The sequence below is a fragment of the Carettochelys insculpta genome, chromosome 18, assembly GCF_033958435.1.
Source record: "Carettochelys insculpta isolate YL-2023 chromosome 18, ASM3395843v1, whole genome shotgun sequence".
Lineage (NCBI taxonomy): Eukaryota > Metazoa > Chordata > Testudines > Carettochelyidae > Carettochelys > Carettochelys insculpta.
In genome coordinates this window covers 1,665,273-1,690,147 of record NC_134154.1, presented here as the reverse complement: position 1 = coordinate 1,690,147, position 24,875 = coordinate 1,665,273, and the positions used below count along the sequence as shown (strand labels likewise).

The 24,875-nt window shown below is 44.0% G+C and overlaps 1 protein-coding gene across 2 annotated transcripts in view; it reads left to right on the top strand.

Annotated features, from left to right (window-relative positions):
- Nucleotides 1–3,028: 3,028 nt before the first annotated feature.
- The window catches only part of EWSR1 (EWS RNA binding protein 1), a 38,526-nt gene continuing 16,679 nt past the window's right edge, over nt 3,029–24,875 (top strand). For both annotated transcript variants that reach the window (XM_075013241.1, XM_075013240.1), the window contains exons 1-5: nt 3,029–3,096; nt 9,203–9,239; nt 9,519–9,570; nt 16,039–16,162; nt 23,002–23,188. In XM_075013241.1, coding sequence (XP_074869342.1) covers nt 3,084–3,096; nt 9,203–9,239; nt 9,519–9,570; nt 16,039–16,162; nt 23,002–23,188 — 413 coding nt within the window. In that variant the 5' untranslated portion in view covers nt 3,029–3,083. The remainder of the gene's footprint in view (nt 3,097–9,202; nt 9,240–9,518; nt 9,571–16,038; nt 16,163–23,001; nt 23,189–24,875) is intronic.

The window sequence follows — 24,875 nt, the reverse complement described above, 5'->3', positions numbered from 1 at the left end:
CTTGGGGAAGAAGCAGGAGGCAGCTCTGTGTGTGGAGTGAATAGCAGGGGCAGGGGAGGGACATTGGGGGTGCCTGGGGATGATGGGGGCTTGGTGAGGGCTCAGGGCTTGTGGCAGAGCCCAGGGGCGCCTGGGATGGATGGCAGCCTGCAGAGCTGGCTGGAGGGGCTGGCTGACACCTGGTGGAGGAGTCTCGGCTGCTCCTTCCCTGCTGAGATAAATCAAGTACATAGGACTGAAGTAGGTGGCAGAGGGATGGGGGATTTGTCAATTTTTATTGCATTTTCTTTTGGGTCCTCTGTACTTACAAATGTCAGTCAGTACTGGAAATTAAACTGATCTGAACAAGGGAGTCTGTCCCACGAAAGCTCATGACCGAATAAATCATTTTGTTAGTCTTTAAAGTGCTACATTTCTGCTGCTCTGTTGGAGTACAGACGAACATGGCTACTTCTGTGTTACTGTAGAGAAATTAGATGTCTTCAAGTCACCAGGGCCTGATGAAATGCATCCTAGAATACTCAAGGAGCTGGTAGAGGCAGTATCTGAGCCTTTAGCTATCATCTCTGAAGAGTCCTGGAAGTCGGGAGAGATTCCAGAAGACTGGAGAAGGGCAAACATAGTGCCCATCTATAAAAGGGGAAATAAGGACAACCCAGGAAGCTACAGACCAGTCAGCTTAACTTCTGTGCCAGGAAAAATAATGGAGCAAATAATGAGTTCATCTGCAAACATGGGGAAGAAAATAAGATGGTAAGGAACAGCCAACATGGATTTGTGTAGAACAAATTATGTCAAACCAACCTGACAGCTTACGTTGATAGAATAACAAGTGGGGAAGGGGGAAGTGGTGGATGTGGTATACCTAGACTTTAGTAAAGTATTCGATAATGTGCCACATGACTTTCCTATCAATAAACTAGGGACATACAACCAAGGTAGGGCCATTCTAAGGCAGGTGCATAACTGGCTGGATAACTGTTCTCAGAGAGTGCTGGTCTAGCAACTCATTCTCACCTATCACATCTGTGCTTTTAGGGCCAGGTGCTCTCAGGTGCCTCGACAGCCTGGGTGAAAAATCAGGATGTGGTGACAATATTAGACAAAGCCCCAAATATCAAGACTATCTATATAAAACCAGTAACCATTCTGTTATTACGTAAAATTAGGACAGCCATCACTCCAACTCCTCTCCACGTAGACATGAAATTGATTCAAGAGGAATGAACTATAATGGGCAACAACGGTTCATAAATCCCTCCAAAAGTCACATTATTCTAACCCTGCCGGGCTACCCACAATTGTCATTATGAGACCTTTCCACTACGTAGCTGCAGTTAAGAGGAAACTCTCCCTTAGCATTTCGTTGTCTGCTAAGCAGGATTGCATTAACTGGGCTGACCACTTATTCATGCATCTTAAATAATGCAGAGGCAGGAAGAGGTCAGCACTGGCCCTCACCATGTTACATATCAATGGCTCCATGACCCTAACCACGGTCATGGCAGAAGTACCATATACAAAAGTGCCAACACACAAAAATCCTGCCAATGGGAGGATCAATAGCATAGATTACTGCAGGGGTCAGCAACCTTTCCAAGGTGTGTGTTGAAATTTGACCTTTTGAGCTCTAAGTATGGTCCGAATGCTGGTGATACTTCTGAAGGTCGCTAATAGCCCTACTTACAACAGCTTCGTTGATAAATGAAGATGCAGAGCTCTACCTGGCTGGTGGCAGGAGGGAGGGCCCTGGCACGCAGAAATGCAGCTGGCACATGCTCTGGGCAAGCGAGCTTGGGGTGGGGGAACCGGGCAGACCTGGGGAAGCAGGACGTCCAAACACCTTGCTGCATCAACAGCCGGCCCAAAGGATGGTGGCTGCAATTGGTGATGTAGCCACACAGGGCACAAAAGCAAAGCAAGAGGGCTCATCTCCCATCCCAGATGGGGGCGGGGTGCAGCAGATGGACTAAAAAATACCTGCCCTGGGGCAGATGGCACGGGGAGCCAGAGAGGGTGAATTCCTGTCCCTGGGGGGGCAGACGGAAGGCATGAGCAGGCAAAGGGCTCAGTATCTGTCCCTGGGAAGCAGCGGGGTCAGTCCTCTGCCCCAGAGCAGAGGGTGGGGGGAGCAGGTGGCACCTGCAGCAAGGGGTGCAGCTGCACCGCTCGCCCACTTTTGGCCTGCACTCCGGCCAGCTCCACACCAGGGTGCGCCCGTGGATCGCTGCACCCCAGGGCACGGAGCAGGAGAGGCGCACGTGGGTGCAAACTGGCTCGCGTGCCACACATGGCGGGGGCTGCTGGCCTGGGATCAGAGCCTGCGCGTGGCGCTGAGAGCCGTCCTCGGCGTCTGGTCCCGGCGCTGCGCCGGAGCCGGGCCCGCTGCCTCCCAGCCCCGCCAGAGCCGAGGAAGCCCTGTGCCCTGGGGCGGCCGGGCCCGCACCCACCGGCCTTGGACATCCCCGGCACGCTGCCAGGCCCTCTGTTGCCCTGCACAGCGCGTCCCCCCTGGTTACGTCACATGATCACACGCTGAAGTCACACGCTCCCCCGTGACGTCACTCCTTGCACCGCAGGGCCATTCCATGACATCCCTGCACCCCAGCTTTGGGCAATGACGTCGCAGCAGCATGCCATGACGTCACACGCTCCCCCACCCGCCCGGTCCCGCTCCCGCTCCCCGGACACGGCCGGCCAATGAGAGGGCAGCGCCGCCCGCGCCCCCAACGCAAAGCGGCGGCTCCTCCAGCGCCCCTCCCCCAGCCGGCGTTCCCCAGCCTGCCTCTTGAGCGACGATCCCTAACTGGGGTGGACTGAACCATTCGCCACCGCCAAGGGGAGAGATGCCTAAACACCCGTCTCTATGGCGTCTCGCCTCCCCGGGCAGGCAACCGTGTGCTCTCTACAGGGAGGGGGCGTGCGGAGGACACCGGCATTCGGCGGGACGGGCGGGGTGGCGAAATACTAATTCTGCCCCCCCCATTCCGAGTGGTAGGAGCCGAGGTTGGAAAGGGCGCGCATGCGCACGACCGCGCGGCAGAGCGAGCAGACGTTGAGAGAACGAGCAGGAAGGGGAGAAAATGGCGTCGACGGGTGAGTGGCGGGGCCGGGCCGGGCCGGGCCGCGGGTAGGCGAGCGAGGCCGGGACCGGGACCGGGACCGGGACCGAGCCCAGCCTCGGGGAGAGGCGGCCCCGCGTGGGGGCTGGGCTGGGCTGGGCTCGGCTCGGAGAAGCGGCCGCGCCGGAGACGCTTCCCGGGCCGGGCCCAGGGCGGTTCTGGAAGCTTCTCCGGGCCGCGCGCGGGCGGGCGGTTGGGGCGGGCGGCGCTCCCCTGTGTAGCGGGCGGGCGGGCGGGCGGGCCCGCGGGGCCTGCTTCCGCCTGCGGGGCCTGCGCTTGGCCTGCGTCCCCGGGCGGGCGGGCTGCGTGGGCCTCTCCCGGCCCCGCCCCGCCCCGCCCTGCCGCGACCACACGCCCGGGCCGCGGGAAGCGCCGCTTGTGGCAGGGGCGGGCACGAGGGGCAGAGCAGGCCCGGCCTGGTGCGCGCTGCCCGCACCCGCCCAGCACCGCCTGTGCCCCTCCCCCCCGCAGCGGGGCAGCGCGCAGGGAGCCCCGGGACTGCCGGGGGTGGCGGCCAGGCCTTTACGGGCGCCCCCGTCTCCGGTAGCCGCGGCGGCCTGGAGCGCCGTGCTCGGTCGCGCTGCCCTGAGGGGAAGCGGCTGCTCTGCGCAGGCCCCGGCGGGCTTCCACGGCAGCCTCCCCTCCCGCGCCGGGCCGGGGTTCAAACGCGGCCTCGCCAGACGCCGCCATGTCCGTCCCGCTGGCGCTTTCCGAGGCAGCGTCCGTGCGCGCTGGTCGCCAAACGCAAACCGGGCGCTCCCGCCTCTGCCAGCGCCTCTTGCAGCCTGTCCTGCAACAAAACGCGCGCGCCGCTGCCGCTGGCCCCTGCGCGGCTTTCGTGAACGTGTGGAAGGCGTTTGTTACGGTGCGGACGGTTGGTTAAGGAACGAGAGCGTATTGCTGTTCCTGGGATTGTGCGTGGCGAGCTCCGGCTTCTACTGTTGTCACAAAGTGCGTTCCCAAGTAATCGTAATGTTCTCGTACAGGGTTTACTGTTCCCTCTATAATTTCTTCCATCCGTGGGTGGAATAAATGTTCTTATGTGCACCACCAGTAGTAGATACAAATGCTGCCAACTATGAGGACTTTGCTTATCAGCTCTAGGTGACACTTCAAGCTTTTCTGGGTGCCATCTAAGCCTACAGGGAACGCTCCTACTCCTCACTTTGCTCGTGCAATTTTCCCCTCTAGGATCCAGCTTCAGTAACTGTTGCTAACTGCTTTTCAAACTTCATCGTACAGAATAGCTGGCTATACCTCAGTTGGAACTTCTGCTGGTGTAGATTAGAATTCAGAATAAGATGGTTGTCTTTAAGAACCTTGTTTAGAGGGGGTGATCTGAAAGAATGACAGCATAGTTCTCCCAATATTGCCCTTCTGAGATCACTAATGAGTTCATATAGCTGTTATTTTTATGGCAAATGTCCCACCACTATAGATGTTCTTAGATGTGTATTCATACTTCATGAAATTTTAATTTGGGGCTTAACCGTTAGCTGTTATGTAGTGCTTTCTCTTTCTGTCCTAACATCAGGTTGGTTGCCTTGGAGACTGACCTTTGCCTCCAGAGCAGGGAATGATTGCACCAAAATGTTAGAATTCCGAGATCTAGAAACAGTTGTCTGGAATTTTAGGGTGTGTATCTACAATTATTTACACCCCTATTTGAGCTGAATAACAGTTTTGTTAATTACATGATTAAAGATCCTCTGCAAAGTAAGCATATGAAAAGCCCATATCAGCAATTTTAATCAGCAGGTTACTTCGGTGGGGGTCATAGAACTAGTAAGATTAAGTATTTGGTTGATTTTAAGTGATTTTAAATATCTATTGAAATGAATCATATGTAGTTTTGTTTCTACTTGTTAGTCAGGTGATGCATTCAGTAGTTGTGTAATGTAAAATGTGTGGGATTTTTAAGGAAATACAGCTTTAACTTGTTGAAGCTGAAGTTTTCTGTAGGAGTAGGAAATGAAGATGTATAGGGACAATCACACTCCACATTAGAACTCAATATTAGAGTTTTATTTCAAAATCTCCTTTGGGCTAATGTAGGTCTAGAGCTTTTTTCTTTTTTTTTCTTTTTGAATGGGGATTAAACATTTACATCTAGTCCACATAGGCAGGCTAAACTGCAAAAATTCTCTGGTAAATGTTTACTGAGCCTCATTGTGGATGTGTTTATACAAGGGTGAAAAGATAAGTAAGCTAATGTTTAGCTGACAGATATATCACAGATCCAAGGATGAATATACCTAACTATGTTATGCTCCTGTTGTATAGGATAGATGGTAGATGAACTTTTTCTGGAAACTTAATGAACCTTCGTACAAAGATGGTATAACTCTTTGAAAGTATATTTAAGAGTTCATCTATGCTAAACAATGGAGTTGTTTTGTAATTAAGGACCTGGTACATTATACCACTATTCCTTTGGTACCTTTTCCAGCACCAGAGCTGTACCATTCTTGGTGTTGCTACCAGTAATAAATATATATGTACTATTTGTATACAAATGTTATATAGTATTTATTTGGCGAGGGCCTGCTTTGTCTTATGAAAAGTCTCATCAGAAAAGAGTACATCTGCTCCAGTACTCTTTGTACATCCTTATTCTTGAAGATTGTCTTAAAAAATCAGCACAGTGAAGGTATTTGAAATGGAGATTTGTAGAGCTTTAATATTAAAAAAACAGGGTGAATAAGAATCCATGCTTCTAAACTTTTTTTAAATCTGACATTTATGTTGTGTGATATCTTTAATTAAGTACAGATTTGGCTTTTTTAACATATTTAAAATTGTATTTGAAATTGATGGCTCATATTGGCCTAAATTGGTGATGATCCATTTAATAATGTTTCAATTAAATAAAAAAAATCTGAATTAAAATTACATGTAAAAGGATGAGATTTAATAATTCTAAAATTTTGAAGGATGTTAAGGATAGCAAACATTAAGTTCACTAATACATTTTAAAGGCAAATTGTTTAGAATTTTTTTATTTATCCAGCACATTTAAGGTATTTTTTTGTAATAAAAGTGCTGGTTTTGTGCACTCCTGGTTTAATTTCATTCAAATGCTACTTGACAGATCATAAGCAAAAAATTAATAATCTGGTAAAAAGTTATTAGGTAATTGTTTAAATAAATGTAGTGTATCCTCTTTGTTGGGCGGTGGTGGGGGGACTTCCACATTAAGACATTGTCTATGCTAGAAAGTTTAAAGCACAGCTGCAGCAGTGCTTTAACACCACTGCCTACCTCTATGAGAGGAATGACCCCAGTGCTGCATCCCAGTTCATACTGTAACCTGTGCTGGGAGTATGTGTGTACATTTTCACAGCCCTGAACCAGAATGTTGCAGCACAGTAAAGTGCCAGTGTAAACTTAGCCTTAATGTAAAGGCTGTATAGTTAATTACAGATCTCCATATTTTAACAGATATCACTCAAAGGGAATCGGACTGCCTTTAGGAAAATAGCTTAAGTGCAAATGCAAACCATGGTTAAAACTGATAATTTAAATCAAGGGTTCCTGCTTCCTGATTTAAATTGCTTTTATTTAATAGTATCAGAGGGGTAGCTGAGTTAGTCTAAATCTTCAAAAGCAGGAAGTCCTGTGACACCTTATAGACTAACAGATATTTTGAAGCATAAGCTTTCATGGGCAAAGACCCGCTGACATAGCAGGTCTTTGCCTACAAAAGCTTATGCTCCAAAATATCTGTTAGTCTGTAAGGTATCACAGGACTACTTATTGTTTATGTAATTGGTGCACTCTGCAAGAAAACTTGCAGTACTGAAAAGTTTGAGTCATGGTTTGTTTTTTTCATTTTGTTTTTAATTTGGTGTTTAATTATTTACTTTTCTTCCTTGTGTACACAGTTATTTTCTGGCAAGTAACTTTTTTCTCTTGAGAAAAATCAGTGAAGCATTTATTTGGAAGAAAACTCAATCGTACATAAGTTTTGCAAAACATTATATACTATAATTAAGTCAACTTCAGGCTTATCAGCATTGATGATGTCACTTTAAAATAAAGGTAAAGCCAACTCTAGAGAGTTGAACTCCTAAAAGGAGAAGGATGCATCTGATGGAGCGGGTCTTTGCCCACGAAAGCTTGTGCTCCAATATATCTGTTATTTCTGGGGTGTCCAACGTTTTTCTTTGGGGACCACATGGCAATTTTTTCCATGTTCTGGGAGCCAAATGTAAAATGGCCCTCAAACACCCCACCCATCCGCTCCCAGGCTTAACTTCTGTCAACCCCAAACCACCACCTCTCTGCAGCCCCAAGCTGCACCCAGGCTTAACAGCTACCCCTGGTCTTACCACACACACAGCTTCATCACCCCCAGAAATTTTAGTGAAATTATCAGAAGTCTTTTAAAAATACACCTCTCTTTCTTGTCAGTTAAAAATGGTGCTTTTTCTTCAGGAGCTACTGTGTTAGTGCTACACCATTGCGTTGTTGAATCTTCAGTCCTCTTCTCCATCATATGGCTCAAGTCCCATTGAAATAGGATTCCATATATGTGGTCTACTTATTTTGCCTGGTGTAGACTTAGCTTGAGACTGGCTTGCGGCCTTCCTGATCTGCATCTGAGACAGCTTGCAGGCCAGTGCTGGTCCACAGATCAGTTGTTAAGAAACACTGATTTAAAGAATAAATAAATACAGCGAGTTTGAACCATGTCTGCTCTTTCTAGAATCTGTTAATCAAACTTTCTTACCTTAGAGCAGTGGTTCCTAACTGCGGGTCCACAAGGGTATTGCAGGGGTCTGTGAAAAAACGAGGTAGGTAAATTGATCATAGTAAATACAGTTGGCTTTGGGGGGCTGCAAACAGTTTAGGAGAGTAATTGGGGGTCCATGCTCATTAAAAGGTTGGGAACCACTGCCCTAGAAGCATGAAGAGTAGTAATTCGTTTAGTGACTACTGACCTGTTGAGAAACTTCTGCCGTTGCTACTGCTTGCTGTAGAACGGGAGTGGGAACCTTTTTGGGGTGTGGGCCACTGACCCACAGAAAATCAGTTGGGGACGGGCTACACAGTGAAAAGCGAAAAAAAACCCGAACCCTCACTTTCTTGTTCCGTGACTGAAAATCAGCAACAAAAAAGACACTCCCTCCTCATTCACACCAGCCCCAGAGCCTAGGGGGACCAGGGCTAGTAGATTTTCTGGGGTCCCCTAGGCTCTGGAGTCAGACCAAAAATGAGGGGTTCGTTGTGGGAGGGGGCTGCCAGCAAATGGACTTGGGATATGGGGTTGGGAGGGAGAGTGGGTGCAGGGGAGTGGGTGATTTGGCTGAGGGCAGGGACCTGGCTGGGATGTGGGGTCTGGGCAATGGGGGTAGGGGTGCTTACCTGGCACAGCTCCTTCCACTGCTCCTAACTACTGTCCACCTTCTCCCTGCTGCTGTGTTTGGCTGCAGCTCTCTGCACTGCTGCTCCTTGGGGAGGGGAAGTGAATAAGGGGATTTCAAAGTTAGCGGGGTCATTTCGAAAAGGACCCCTGTTTGGATGAGCCGCGCAGGAGCAAAAAGTGGCAATTTCAAAGTGCCACGTCCAGCGGCATGCTAATGAATTTGTATTTCAGTGCCTCATTAGTATTCTTCAAAATGGCCATTAGTATGGCCGTTTCGAAGTTTTCTCAAAGTGTAGATATAGTCCTAGTGATTCATATTTGGTCTTTTAAAGTCAGAATACAAGGATATGGCCTAATTTAGCATCTACAATTTGAATAGTTTGTAGCAAGGCCTCTTGAAACTGACATTTAAAAAAAGGTCGGGGGACATTCTGCTATTTCAATAGCTGGGTACTGTCCAAGGTGACAATTTACAGTAGGGTAATCCAAGGCAGATAAATGGAAGTGGCAGGTGACAAAGCGAAGAAGTTTTGCTTCCAAATCAAAATACTTAGTTCATTTACCTAAGCACTTTTGAAATTCTGATTTCCAGTTGTTTATAATGATTTCTCCTTTTCAGGCAGGTGGAAGAAATTCTGGCAACTACACTTATGTAGTTAATTTTATTAGATGCCTTTTTGTCAAAATTCTTACTCTTATTTCTTTCCTGCAGATTATAGTACCTATAGCCAAGCTGCTGCCCAACAGGGGTAAGTAACATTATGGCCTCCATTTGTATTTTAAAGAGCTTACAATTGTTTCTTGTTTAGTGAATATTAGGTATATAATATTGTATTTCTTAACTCATCTGTTTGTGGATTTCTAAATAAATAATGGGTTTTACTGTTCACTTCAAATTGGATTTTTTTTAACTGAGAACTACAACAAAAATGGTTTGGGAACATTGAAAGTATCTTGTATAAAACATGTGTTTCACAATTTAATAGTGTATATCTGCATTTCAAAATTTTGTTATGTTCCTTTTATAGTTACAGTGCTTATGCAGCTCAGCCAGCTCAAGGATATGCACAGACAACCCAGGTAAAACATGGGACATTTTCATAAATGCAACTGAGTCACATGTCTACCAGTAACTAAGCTAGACTTAACCATCCCTTAAATAACCAAAGAAGAAGACTGAACTTTACTGTAAAATATGTTGGAAAGTTTTCTGATATTTTAAATTTTGTGAAGACCTCCTTAAAGAGACATCAACCTTAAAAATCTAGAACTGTTCACTTACTGTTAAGAATTTTATAGCCCAGGGCTTTTTAATCTTTTTCCCTGAGGCCTCCCTCAAAGGGCTATAGAAACTCCAAGAACTAGTAGGGATGGAGGGCTTTGAGATAGGAGTATTGAGCATAGGTGTAGTTTAACATCTGTTTGGGGAGGGGCGGAGCCAATGGGACTCCATCACATCCACATCATGAGGTCCAGGGAGGAAGTACTACCTCCATCTCACACTTGCCTCAGCAAGCTACCCAGGCAGGCTGGGCTAGGGAGGGAAGTGGGGAGACACTCAACCAAAGCGTATACCTCAAGTGTCTGAGTCTTAGTTCAGAAACTTTGAAAACAGCTGAGGGTGCAGGGAGGAAAGTAGCTAAGGGCTGGGTATGCATTTGGGGGTGTCTCGCTTGCTGCTTCTACGGGAGCAAACAGGGCTGAGAGCTAAGAAGGAGCTTTCAGCCTACGGCACTGGCAGGAAAAGAATGGGAGACAATTGCTGTCTGCCTCTTGGCACCAGACAGAGCAGCAGCTGCCACCCACTGCACATCTGTCTTCTCAACTCCAGCCTGGCTGCGGTGAAGTTATGGAACTGTTCCCCAGGACTGCTGTGCTCTTGTGATGTAGTTTGGGGAAGGGGGGCCCAAAGCCCTTCATGTCCCCAACTCTGCCCATGAGCTCAGGGTTCTACTTCACTGGAGCATCAGGGCTCCAGTATTCAGCCTTGATCCTTGGCTGCAGCTGTATACCTCCCAGCTTCAGCCCCATGGTGGGGTCACTGGGGACTGGGTTTTCAGCTGCTGGGCCCAGTGACTGCCTTGAAATAGTTGTGGGGCCACAGACCTCCTCTTGAGAAACCGCTGTCTTAGCCTACCTCTCTGATGAGAATTTTGATGTGTAATTGACAGTTCCCTTTTGTGTCTATTTCATTCAGCAGTGCGGGAAAGAGAAACCTGGTAAACTAGGGAAACATAACTTGCAAAATTGCAGTGGTGGTTGGATGGAATGGGAAGAGAATATTTTTAGGTACCAGTATTAAACAAAAAGTAATTAATTCTTAAATTTGACTAGGTTTCAGGTTAATGCTTTTCTAAAGCCATGAGCAGATACGAATAAAGGGACTTCGAAGTAGCTGGGGTCCTTTCGAAAAGGAGCCTTGTCTGGATGAGCCGCAGGGCGGCGAGCTGTGTCAATTTCGAAGTGCCGTGGCCACCCACGTGTTAATGAGGCGCTGAATGTGTACTTCAGCGCTTCATTAGTAAACTTCGAAATGGCCATTTTGAAGTTTTTGGCTAGTGTAAATGTAGCCAAAGAAATACTGAGTTTCTTTCTAAAAGAGTTCGTCATGAATCTGTTCTGCTAGCATAATTTGGTAATACCACTTACCAGGGGGTTGTATGTTTGTTCTATGGCAAATAAGGTACCAGCTGTTTGTCAGAGAAATAAAACTGTTTTTTTGCTTTTGGGCCTCCTTAGTCAGTGACTCTCACACTAATTTAAGTTTTTCTATAATTGTATTGATGAAAAATTACTTCAGAACTCAGAAAACAAAAAAGCAGTCATGTAGCACTTTTTAAAACTAACAAAATAATTCATTAGGTGGTGAGCTTTCATGGGACAGACCCACTTCTTCCAATCATTTAATAAATTATTTTGTTAGTCTTTAAATGCTATGTGACTACTATTTTGTTCTGTTAGAATATAGGCTAACACAGTGACCTCTCTGTTACTTTCTTCGGAGCCGGAATTCTGAATGTCTTAGAACTTAGAGTATCAATACAGATAGCTCCTTCCCCCCAAATAACAAGTGTGAGAATTTCAGATTTTTTGTAGTTTTTTTTTCGCTCCTGAGCATATTAGGAGTGAACTTTCTTATCTGTGTTGAAAAAGAGAATACTTAGGGCTCACTAATAACCTGTCTAGGAGAACAACAAAACTCAACTTTATAAGCAAATAGCCTACGTTACCCTTGCCACCTTCCTCAACTTCTGGTCTGCTGAACTTTGCCAGCTCAATAAAGCTTGAAATGTTTTTATTGTGATCAGACTATCCTTATGTAGAGTTTGAAATTGGAAGTGAGAGAGATGGTCCTAAATCATATAACAGAGGTAGCTGTGTTAGTCTGTACTCCATCAAAACAAAGCAGCAGAAATGTTGCATTTTAAAGACTAACAAAATGTGATGAGTTTTTGTGGGACAGACCCACTTTTTCAGATCAGTTTCATTTCCAATACAGACTGACATAAGTACAGAGGGCCAAAAAGAGAGAAACTTGCAATGAAAACTGACAAATCAAATAGGACTGAAAGAAGGGGCTTTGAGAGGTGGAGGAATGTTAATTGTCCTGCCTGAAATAATTACAGCATCAAAGAAAGGGAAGCAGTCCTTGTAATGGGTGAGGTAGTTGATGTCTGTTCAACTACCTCACCCATTACAAGGACTGCTTCCCTTTCTTTGATGTTCCTAACTATCTCAGACAGGACAATTAAAATCCCTCCACCCCTCAGCCCCTTCCTTCCATCTTATTTGGTTTGTCAGTTTTTATTGCAATTTTTTTTTTCTTTTTGGTCCTCTGTACTTATAAATGTCAGTCTGCACTGGAAATTAAATTGATCTGAAAAAGTCGATCTGTCCCACCAAAGCTCATCACTGAATAAATCATTTTGTTAATCTTTAAGGTGCTACAGTTCTGCTAAGTCATATAAGGTTTGTTTTCACCATATTTTTAACTTGAGATATACCTTGAGTTTTGCTTGTCACCCACTCAGTTCTTCTTCACATACAAATCTCTAGAATGAGAGATGTGGTACCTTAAGTTTGAGTCGTTGAAGGAGAGCGTTTTAAGCACTATCTAGTAATGAAGTGGGGACGGAGCAGCTCATGTTACAACACAATGACTAAACTAATCACTCTTGCTAGAGCAATCACTGTGGGTGTGTCAATAAGGCTGTTTACACTATGAGAAATTCAAATTTATTAATATCAATTTCATAACACTGGATTTTATACATTCAAATTTGGCTATCCTCACCTGTCCACGTACTCCTCACAAAGTCGACCTATTGCTGCCACACTCAGTCTCCAAACATCAACTGTCACAGCAGTGCATTGTGAGAACCTATCCCACAGTTCCCTCATCCCCATAGAATTCTGGGTATTTTCACTGGTATCTGACATCTTTCCATGTTACATTGTCCTCGTTCTGCTCCCGTGGTAAGCAAATGTCCATTTTTCCAGGTGGAAGGAAGGAAAACCAGAGTGCATCAACAAAGATCACCAAATGTGCAGAAATCTTTCTTCTATACCTGAATTGCCTTTTAAAACAGTAGTTGTAATTGAATTATGAAGGATTTTATAAAAAGCAGCATGTATGTGTCATGTCAACTGGCCCTCCACCGACTCTTCTTTGTCCCTTGATTATATTTGATCCCTGAAAATAATATAGGGACAATGAAAAGCATGACGAAAGAGTTGATAGTAAAGTTTTTGAAAAAAGTTGCCGAGGGGGGGAGGTATTTGGCTTTGCATTCCATTATACAGCTTCTGTACAGTCTGTATTCTCAGCTGGCCCTTCACCTTCTCTTCCCCGTGTGAAGGGGTCCAAAGTTAGAAGAAAGAGAATAGAAAAGGCTAGGAAAAAAGATTTTTGGCATCCATCTTCACTACACAGACATTGCCAACACAGAGGCTGGGGCTCACCAAATTTCATTGCCATTGTGGGACGGTTTGGTATTTGGGAGGTTAAATGGGTAGTTGACATGGTCCCTGAAAATCCTTTTGGGTGTGGGGTCCGTGGCTTGAGGGACATTTGAACTGTTCCCCCAGGCAGCAGCCAGGCCATGGAATTTGTGGCCCCTGGGGTGCGCCCCCCCACCGCAGCGGCAGCTAGCCGCCTGGATCCTTGATAGGGTTTGGGGAGGGGGTGTTCAGTGGAGGATCAGTTGAGGTAGTTTCCCTGGGCAGCTGCAAGTCCCTGCTGCAATTCATAGCCACTGTGGGAGAATTCCCCCTGTTGGCAGCAACACTCTGAAAATATGTTTAGTGGGGAGCCAGTTGAAGCAGAGTCATTCCCTCCCCCTGCCCCAGATTAGCTGTCAGGAGAATGGTTGGTACCAGGCAGTGCAGAAGATAATGCCAAGTACTCAGCTTACAGAGGTAGAGACAACCCCAAACTCTGTGCTGGGTCTAGTTGTAATGGGTAGATGTGCTCACAATGCTAACAGCAAAGAAAGAAAGACGTTTCTCAGCCTTTCATACAAACATGACCCCACAGCCACAGGCTTCCTGGTCCCAATTTGAAATTCAGACTTCCTGTTGTCTAATTCCTGCACACCTGGAGAGCAGCAGCCAGAGCAGAGCACTGTGGGGCATTGTGGGTTACCTAAGGGACACTTCTGGAGGCTGATAAATTTGATTTTAAGACATGGTCCTTCCAGAGTTTCCTTTCTTCAAACTTTGAAATTTGGACTTGATGCTACACCAGTTGGTTCCAATAAAGATATGGTGTTGATATTGGTGTTCCCTAAGTCGAGCTAGTGGTACTTACAGTGAAGATAGTCACGTTGTAATATTGAGCTAACTGCCTTAAATTCAGATTTCTCTCATAGCATAGACATAGCCTAATTCAGCTCCCAGCCCAAGCAGACAAACTCAGATTAGCGCCACTTCAGCTAGCACACTAAAAAAACATTGTGGATATTATCATATGGCCAGTGATTCAGACTGACGGGGTCAGCCAGGTTTTGGTTGGGTGACTAGCCTCAGCCCGAGTGGCCACCCATGCTTGAATGTCCATACTGCTATTTTTAGCATGGTGGCTTAAGTGGAGCTAGTCTGAGTCTGGTTACCCAGACTCAACTGGAGTGTAGATATACAAGCTCCTTTAGGCTGTGTCTACACTAGCCAAGAACTTCGAAATGGCCATGCAAATGGCCATTTCGAAGTTTACTAATGAAGTGCTGAAATACATATTCAGCGCCTCATTAGCACGCAGGAGGCTGCAGCACTTTGAAATTGACAAGGCTCGCTGCCGCGCAGCTCATCCAGAAGGGGATCCTTTTCGAAAGGACCCCGGCTACTTGAAGTCCCCTTATTCCTATGAGCAGATACAAATAAGGGGACTTGGAAGTAGCCGGGGTCCTTTCAAAAAGGAGCCCTGTCTGGATGAGCTGCGCCAATTTTGAAGTGCCGTGGTCACCCACTTGCTAATGAGGTGCTGAATATGTACTTCAGCACTTCATTAGTAAACTTTGAAATGGCTATTTGCATGGCCATTTCAAAGTGTTTGGCTAGTGTAGACGTAGCCTGAAGGTGATATATTAGTGCTGCTAATCACTCTGTAGCTCTTGTGTTTCTCAGGATGTGCTTGGAGGTAGGCTAGCTGAGTTGTGGTAACAAGCTTCCTTACGTGCTCTGGCAAATCATGCACTCAAGTGCCTAAATATGGGTTTCGGCTCCTGCTTTTGAAAATGTTCACAGCAACTTTGTTAATTCTTTGAAAGCCCAAGTAATGTGGCCTGGCTTGCAGTGAAGGAATTTTGTTCAAAAATGGCAAAGATACCACTATGAACATGTTTAATAAAAAGTATAATGTTTAGCTCCCCCAGCTCCATTTGTTTATTCATACAGGTAACTTTAAATGCATGAGTAGTCGTATGAGTGTCTGTAGGAAGACTAGGGTTATTCATGTGGGTCAAGTTATGTGTTTTAGTATTTGCAAGGACAGGCCTTAATTTTCAATATTTTGTTTTGCCTATAGGGCAGCAGTTATTCATTGTATTGCAACCCCCTTCAGACAACAAGAATTACTGCTTGATTGCAGGAAGTGGTGCCGAAGCCTGCCCAAGTGTGGAGGGTGTGGTTTGGGAGTGATGCATAGAGACAGAGTCAAAGGGTTTCAGCCCCAGGAGGGGCAGAGGGTGAGGCCTATAATCTGAGCCTCCACTGAGCTCTGGGAACCCATTAAAATGGGGTTATGATTGACAGTTTTAGAATTGCTGCTAGAGGATTTGCAAAATTCTAATAAAGATGTCCTACTAATAGTGACATTTACAAACAAGATTTATAATTTGTTTATGATAATTTAAAGATGCAGTACCTTAAATTAGCTTTGCAAAGTCTCAATCTCATTTAAATCTGTTACTCAAAGAAAAATAATTTGATTTAAATTGCCCTACACTGCTGCCTTTTTAGTCAGGGTCACCAGAATGACTCAGTATATGCCTCTGTGTAATGAAATAAACTGCTCTCAGTGCTTGAATTAAATATGTATCATCTTTGGAGCAGGCCTATGGGCAACAGAGTTACGGAACTTACGGACAACCCACAGATGTCAGCTACACACAGGCTCAGACAACTGCATCATATGGGCAAACTGCATATGCAACTTCTTATGGACAGCCTCCAACAGGTAAGAGTTTTAGCGCTGTTGCAGGCCTTAGTTTTTCTTGGGAAAATAAATTAAAATCTTCTACTGAAATACGAATCTAAAGCATATTGTATCAATTAGGACAGCTTTAATGTAGCAAAGGTTTTAGCCTTTGTGTGGCCTTTCCTTGTAGGGAGTGCTTATTTAAAATGATATTGAGATGTGGGTGGGATGACTGCAAGGAGCAACTGTACCCCTTTATTTCATTGAATGTTTCGGGTGCTGGTTCATGCTGTGGAATTAGATGTAATTATAGAATGTACTTTGTTTAAAAACCACAAAGGGAACACAGACTGCATAATGGTGCTGATTGTTAGGGCCCTACCAAATTCACAGGGCATTTTGTTCAATTTCAATGTCATAGGATTTTAAAAATTGTAAATTTAATTTTAGCTGTTTAAATCTGAAATTGCATGGTATTATGATTGTAGGGCTCCTGGCCCATAAAGTTGTTGTGGGGGAGGGGGTCACAAGGTTATGGTGGGGCAGGAGTTGTGGTACCAGGTACCCTTGCTTCTGTGCTGCTGCTGGTGGCAGTACTGCCTTCACTGCCTCTCGCTTAAGTCTCTTCTCTTCATCTGCCCAGATCTGAAGGGAGTGCAGAAGTAAGTGTGGCTGTACTGTAATACGTCCTCCCACAAGTACCTTTGTGACTCTCTTGCAACTGTCTTTTGAGTCAGGATCCCAAATTTGAGAAATGCTCTTCTCCCCTGTGAAATCTTAGTAGTGTATGGCAAAAGTACTGAAAAGACCAGATTTCATGGTCTGTGATGTTTTTCCTGGCTTGAATTTGGTAGGATCATACCCATTGGGAATGTGTACTCTGGGCACCTCTTCAGTTGCTTGAAGATCCAATTGGTTAAAGTGACTGTTTGCCAGTTCTGATAGTGTACCCTCTACTTTTTGTCTTGTGCTTTCCACAGTAGAAGGGACCAGTACAGGTTTGAATATCCTGCTCACTCTTGCATGGGAAATGCTGTTTCATTCTGTCTAAACTTGTGATGTTAACCCTTTAGGTGTTGCATTTGTTTTAGCCCCAATAACATTAAGCATACACTACTAGTCAAAATTTGCTAGTTTTTAATGCCACTTACAAAACTCCATGTCTGTGTAATTAGTGTCATTCACAAACTCTTGAGTGCTATGTTCTATGGATAAAACTTTCCGAACAGTCTGACAGCTGTACTAAGATATTCCAGTTGACTATAACCTAGCTGTCTTTACTGTTTCCTAAAGGGTAAACAGCATGATTAGACATGTTCAGATTGTTCTGACCCACCACCTTTGCATGTTCCATGTTGTCTATGGATTTCAAGTTTCAGACGCATACTTGACATCTTCATAAATCCTCTGTAAATTATTTCAGCGTGTGCTTTTTAAATTGGAATCTGGTTCATAAATATACATTAATGTTTAAAAAAAATATCCAGAAAGATTTAAAGACTATTCTGGTGCAAACATTTTGAACCAGGAGTCCATGCAGAAACATAGTCCTTTTTCACCCTAGTGAAATCTTGGCAGTTTTATGTGGCTCATCCTTTAGGCTTTTTTTTTTTTTTTTTTTTTTTTTTTTTAAGTGTAAAGGAAACTTGCTAAAGGTTCGAGTTAATTCAGAGGCTATCAGTATCTTCCCTACTTTTACTCCAATTAAAAAAAATCAGGATTATTGGGAAGAGGAGTCATAATTTTGGGGACCTCTTTGATCTTTAGACTTCAAATTATTTTCTGGAAATAACCAAACAGTTATTTCTTTTTTCCCCACTGTATCTTAGTATTGTGTACTTAAAATGTCAGCACTTAAGTTACATATCTTTTAGGTTAATGGCCTGCTAAGATAAAGAATAATTTATTACATAAAACAAATGGATTGTGAACATCATTTCCTGTTTCTGGGTTCTCACTTTTAAATTTACATACCAAGTCTGTATTAGGATTCTGCATCTCATGATGCTGGCTATTTAGATTAGGAAGAACTTTGGAAATTGCCACCACCTGAGGAGAAGCCTCTTCAATCCACTGTTTTAGCTGAGTATTCTTAGAGGACAGAATCATTGCCCTGTAATGCAGAAAGAACTCCTGTTTACGTCAGTGGCAGTTTTTCATGCAAGAGGGTTTCTGGGTTAGATTCTGTGGGAGGAACTGGAGCTGGCTAAGGAGTACAGCAGGGTGTGTGTGCTCTGAGCCACACATGAAAGTCATCATGAGTTGAGAGTCAGGATGCACTTGTCAAGGTTTGGGCTTCAGTCTGTGGGGAGGGGGACCTCGGCTTTGGCTGTGCAGGAGGTGCCTACTGGGGTTTGGGGCTTTTGCTTGCTTTTAGCTAAAGCCCTGATCTACAGCAAGTTTGTCCTGCTGGGCTGATGATCCTGCCACACAGTGTGCAGAGCAGATGCCATGAGTGGGGTTACGTGCCCACCCACCAGTAGGGATGTAAAATACCAGTTAATTGGTAAAGCCAGTGTTTGACTGGTTAACCAATTAAAAGAGGGGGAAGTTGGAAAGACTGCTGGAGCTTCATCGCAGCCAGTGCATTCTCTGTCCGTAGTGGCCTTGGGCATTCCACAGGGTAGTGGTACTCCATCCAGATGGGAGCAGTCCTAACCACCACGCCTCCAGACCTAGGGCCACCACAGAGGAGGTTACTCCAGCCTGGCTGGAGTGTCTCAGACAGCAACGGCCCTGTGGGGCTGGAGCAACCCCCTGCTTGTGGTGGGCAGAAGGCTGCTCCAGCCAGGTCTGATTAACTGTAATCAGTAAGCCTCATCTGTTTAGAATGAGGTTTACTGAGTAACCAGCTAAGCTTTAACATCCGTAATGGAGAATGAATAGTGTAAAGGGATGCTGCAAGCTGCACTTACACTACTGTAAAGAGCTTCCTGTGGCTTGAGAGCTATGCTTTGGCCATCCTGGAATATTTCTTTACTGAGCCACTTCAAGCATACTATGAAGTTCTTAGTTTCCTTTTTCTGTCTTTGTTGGAGCCTAATTGTTCAGTAATTGAGTGGTTTCATGGTGTAAATATTCCTCCCAAAATAGAATTGAAGACATCAAAAGATAACCACAAAACAATTAAGAGTTTTATTCTAAACTAAGCTTTTGGTCAGCTGAAATTAGATAGGAATGGATTCTTAAATAACTAACCATATACATATTGAGGCTTAAATATTAAAATACTGTTACAAATGATGTGCCAAGACTAGAGTTCACAGGTTTAAAATTCAAAAATATTTTTGTAGGATAATTAACCTTGTGACATCTGGTGCTGTACAAACTTTGCTGCCTGCTTGGGATTTAGGTTTTAATGATCCCTCCAAATGTGCCAGGGGAAAGGAACCACAGTTGGAAGGATTTCTTTTTGGATGCAGGATTGGAACATAGTGCATTAGTTTGCTGTGACGTTTAGGGCTGACCACTGAGCACTAATTTACTGTAAAACCCTAATGTTAGAAATAAGTGCTCGGGGCTTACTTGTTTGGAGTTGGGAGTCGTCTAATATTAGGTATCAGTCAGTCTTTGTGGAATGCTTTTGTGGCTCCTCTTCGCTTTATTAAGAGTGTTTGAACGCTTCCAATTTGCTGTACACAGATTTTGCTCATTCTGCTCCATTTAGCCCTTTCCCATGTACCTTTTTTCCTCAGTGTAGGCTTCAGAACATGGATTCTATACAGAAGTGAGTGACCAAAATATTACGAGAAGCAAATACCATTGATACATCCTTCCTGATAGGAAGGAAGAACAAATACACACTTTGGCTTTTCTATCTGGCTGAATTGTAACCAAGGCAATTTAAACTGCTAGGATTCATGAGGAACATTTGAAAAGTTTTTAATTACTCTTCTGCTACTCACAATGTTGAACTGAACTTGGTGTTATAGTTTACCAGCTGCTTTGGCATGTGCTATGAGGTAGTTTTCTCTGTCCTGTTTAAACACCATTTCATAAACTAGTTAAGGTGTGGATATTGTCATGTCGCCTACATAGTACAAACAGTGGTGAAAAAAACCTTGTGCGTTTTGAATGAAGGGAAAGGATATTGACGGAAAACTTACTACAGATGATTCCCTTCTGAAAATCAGGCAGTGTAAAGGAAAGTTCCCATGCACTTAAGCCTGAACGTTGCATGTGATGTACTCTTCTTTCTGATTACAAGTTTCTTCGTTGCAGTAAAATTGAAAAGTAAAAAGCAAACTGTTACCTTAATTGGTGAAAAGTAGGATTGAGATATTTGTATATTGAAAAACAAAGTATCAGTGCTCTTTTGCAAAAGCAACCTGAATTTCTGGAAGGTACCAGTAAAGAACATTTGTCACTCACTAAATAGAAATAGGAACAATGATAGATATTTCTGAAAGGTTTCAAAGCTTTGTTTGTATTAACTATTGAATATTTTTACAAGAAGTATATTAAATTACTGATGTTTTTCCTTTAATCAATGACATATCAAAACAGCAGAAACAGCTTGTCATCTTGATATGTTTCTTTATTGAAATCTCTCTCCTCTAAGGCTACGTCTACATGTGCCCCAAACTTCGAAATGGCCATGCAAATGGCCATTTCGAAGTTTACTAATGAAGCGCTGAAATGCATATTCAGTGCTTCATTAGCATGCGGGTGGCAGCAGCGCTTCGAAATTTATTCCCGGAATAAGGGGACTTCGAAGTAGGCGGGGCTGTTTCGAAAAGGAGCCCTGTCTGGACGCGCCGCGCCGCGCGGCGGCAAGGCGCATCAATTTCGAAGCGCCGCTGCCGCCCGCATGCTAATGAAGCGCTGAATGTGCATTTCAGCGCTTCATTAGTAAACTTCGAAATGGCCATTTGCATGGCCATTTCGAAGTTTGGGGCACGTGTAGACACGGCCTAAGTTAGTAGAGCAGTGGTGGTCAAAACCTGCTGCCCACTGGGGCATCAGTTGCCACTTGTGGACTGTTTGGCTGCCCCTCTCTTGCACCAGGGCTCAAATGTCCCAGTGCACGACAGGTACAGGGGAGGGGAGCCATGGAGCTGAAGATGGCACCCCAGTGGGCAATGGGCTGCTGTGGCCAACTCAGGTGAAGTAGGGTCATTCGTGTGGCCCACCCTCTTTTCCTGGTTGCCCAACCCTGTAGCAATGTGTGCTGTTCAGCATAGTTATAAATGATCCAGAAAAGGGGTAAACAGTGAATTGACTAAGTTGCAGATGCTACTAAATTGCTCAAAGTAGTTAAGTCCAAAGCAGACTGAAGTGTTATAAAAGGATCTCTGACGACTGGGTGACTGGACAGTAAAATGTCAGATGAAATTCATTGTTGATAAATACAAAGTAATGCACAATGGAAGATATAAACCCAACTGTATTTACAAAATGATAGGTGATAGAGTCCAAATTAGGTGTTACTTACTCAAGAAAGATCTTGGAGTCATGGATAGTTCTCTGAAAGCATAGCTTAATGTCCACTAGCAGTCAGAAAGGTTAACAATGTTAGTAACTATTAGGAAAGGGATAAGTAACAGTAAATATTATAATAATAATAGTAATCCTGGTACGTTAACTTCTTGAAGACCGCATACATTTCTGGTTGCCTCATCTCAAAAAAAAAAAAACAAATTTAGAATTGGAAAAGGTATGAGAAGGACAACATATGATTAACGTATCCATGTGAGGTTAGAGATTTAAAATCCTGATTAAGTACATTCCATGTACGGAGAGATTTAAATAATGGAGACTGTCCAACTTGGAAAAGAGAGAAGTAAGGGGGATATGGTAGAAGTTTATAAAATCATGAATGGTATGGAGAAAGTGAGTAAGGAAGTGTTATTCACCCCTTCTCATGATTCAAGAATGAGAGTCACCCATTGAAATTAAAGGCAGCAGGTATAAAGCGCACAAAAGGCATTACTTCTTCATACAGTGCTCAGTTAACCTGGGGATGATGTGAAGAGCAAAAGTGTTACTAGATTATAATTAGATAAGCCCAGGTAGGATAGGGCCATCAATGGCTGTTAGCCAAGATGGTCAGGGATGGAACTACATGCTGTGAGTGTCCCTAAGCCTCTGACTTGCCAGATGCTGGGGCTGGATGACAGAGGATGGATCACTTGATAATTGCCCTATTCTGTTCATTCCCTCTGAAGCATCTGGCATTGGCCACTGTTGGAAGGAAGGATACTGGGCTAGAAGGACCATTGGTCTTACCCAGTATGGCTATTCTTATGTAAGTGCAAAACTAAACTTCATTCTTTACATTTCAAGAATTACTAATAATTACAAAGTGCTTTAATGGTAACCTGTAAAGATCTTAAAAGTTAACCTTATGCCGTTTTGTGCTATATTAAGGCCTAATATGAGTGTGACTTGGTTCCTGTAAGTTCCTGCTTGGTGTTTTACTTTAGAAATAACAAAAATGTTCTCTGACTCTCTCCTGGTATGGAGTTCTTTCTGTAGTTCTCCGTCTGTGTTGTCTGTTTTAAATTAATTGTTGGACTTAAATAGTTGTAAGCAATCTTCAGCCTGGCTGAAAGAAGCTCCCGTGATCAGTCAGCTCTTATTCTTCATGATGTTTTTTTTCTTCTGGCCAGAGTCAGAGCTGGAATTTCAGAACTGTGATTTCTAATGTTAAAGCGAAAACACTGTTGGGGGAAACAAATTTCCAGGCCTTTATATGCTGTGAACAAGCAGAAAAGGGACATAAGTCTTTTTGTTCTCAAGTTACATATATTTCATAGTAAAAGTAAAATTAATAACATTTGTAATCTCTGGGTAAGACTGTCTGATGAAGAGTTAAAATGGTCTGAAATACAACTCTTGGCTGAAAGTCAGTCTGACCAGGCTTTTGTTTGTTGTAGGTTATACCACTCCAACTGCCCCCCCAGCTTATAGTCAGCCTGTCCAGGGGTATGGTACAGCTGCGTATGATACTACCACACCCACAGTTACTACAACCCAGGCTTCTTATGCAGCGCAGTCTGCTTATGGCACCCAACCTGCCTACCCAACTTATGGTCAGCAGCCAGCAACGACTGCACCTGCAAGGTAATGCGCACATTTTTATTTAATTGTTCTTTTTAAATAAGGCTTTTTCTGCTCTCCTATTGATGAGGAAAACAGATTTGATGACTCCAAGAACACCTCTTCCTTTTTGTGTACGTACCTTTCCTTTTGCATTTTTGATTTCAGCTATGCTGGTGCTGTGCTTCATAGCCTCTTTCAGTGCCTGCGAGAAGTGTGTGTATGACTTTCTCCCTCCTTCACCAGTACAGGGTGCCAGCAAAGCTGTTGCCTAACCCAGGAAAATTGACTGTGTAGCTGATTTGTAGATGCAGTTTTAACTATGTCATGTAGAAAAAGTAATGAGAAAATAGTTGTCTGTCTTTCCGTTATGGGGTTACTTAAAGCAGAAGTGTTGAATTAGGTTTTTTAAAGTACATCAGGCGCAGAAAGCCTGCTAAACAACCACTGGGGGCCACTGGATGATCAAGATACTAAAGGAGCACCCAAAGATAAGGTCATTGCAGAGAAACTATATTCTTTGCTTCAGTCTTCATGGCTGTAGATGTTTGGCAAGTTTGCAAACCTGAGCTATTCTTTTTAGGTGGCAAATCCAAGGAATTGTCCCAGACTGAAGTGTCTTTTAGAGGTGGTTTTTGAACAAATTGACAAACTTAGTAGTAAGTCACTGGGACAAGATGGCCTTTGCCCAAGAGTTCTGTGGAACTATTAACTGTATTGTTTGTAACCTATCCTTCCAGTTATCATCTGTACCTAATGACTAGAGCTCTAATGTCAGTACCAGGCAAATTAATTGAACCTATAGTAAAGAACAGAATTGTCGGGCACATAGCTGGACATAATTTGTTGGGGGAGAAGTCTGTATGGTTTCTGTAAAGGGAAATCATGACTTCCTAATTGTCTAGAGGTCTTTGAGGGGGTCAGCAGGCATGCGAACAAGGGGGATCCTGTAGATATGTAATATACTTAGATTTCCAGAAAACCTTTGACAAGGTCCGTCACTTAAAGGTTCTCAGGCAAAGTAATTTGTCGTGGGATAAGAGGGAAGGTCCTCTTATGGATTGATAACTGGTTAAAAGATAGGAAACAAAAGGCAGGAATAAATTGTCGTGGTCCGTACTGGGACAAATGGTATTCTCCAGATCATTGTTTCCCAAAGTGTGATATGCAGAAGGATTTCAAGAAGTACTCAGCAGAAAAGAAATAATTAAAAATCAGGAGATAAGTACTGGGGGGCGTTGTGGTATACCAATTAGGCCAAAGTCCCGAAAGGGGTACATGAATATTTTATGTTTGGGAAACACTGCTCCAGATCAGTTTTAAGTACTTTGAAAAGTGTAAACGGTGAGATGGCAAAATTTGCTGATGATACTAAACTGCTCAAGATAAGAACACAACAGACTGTGAAGAGCTTCCAAAGGAGCTCTCAGAACTAGGGGATTGGGCAATAAAATGGCAAATGAATTTTAATATTGATAAATGCAAAGGAATGCACATGGGAAAAAATAATCCTAAGTATACATGCAAAATGTTGGGGACTAATTCAGCTATAATCACTTGAGAGAGCTCTTGGAGTCATGGATATTTCTCTTGCAGCAGCAGTCAGAAAGCAAACAACATTAGGAATCATTAAAAAAGGGATAGTGAATAAGACAGAGTATCTCATAAATCCATGGAATGCCCATATCTTGAATACTGTGTACAGATGTGG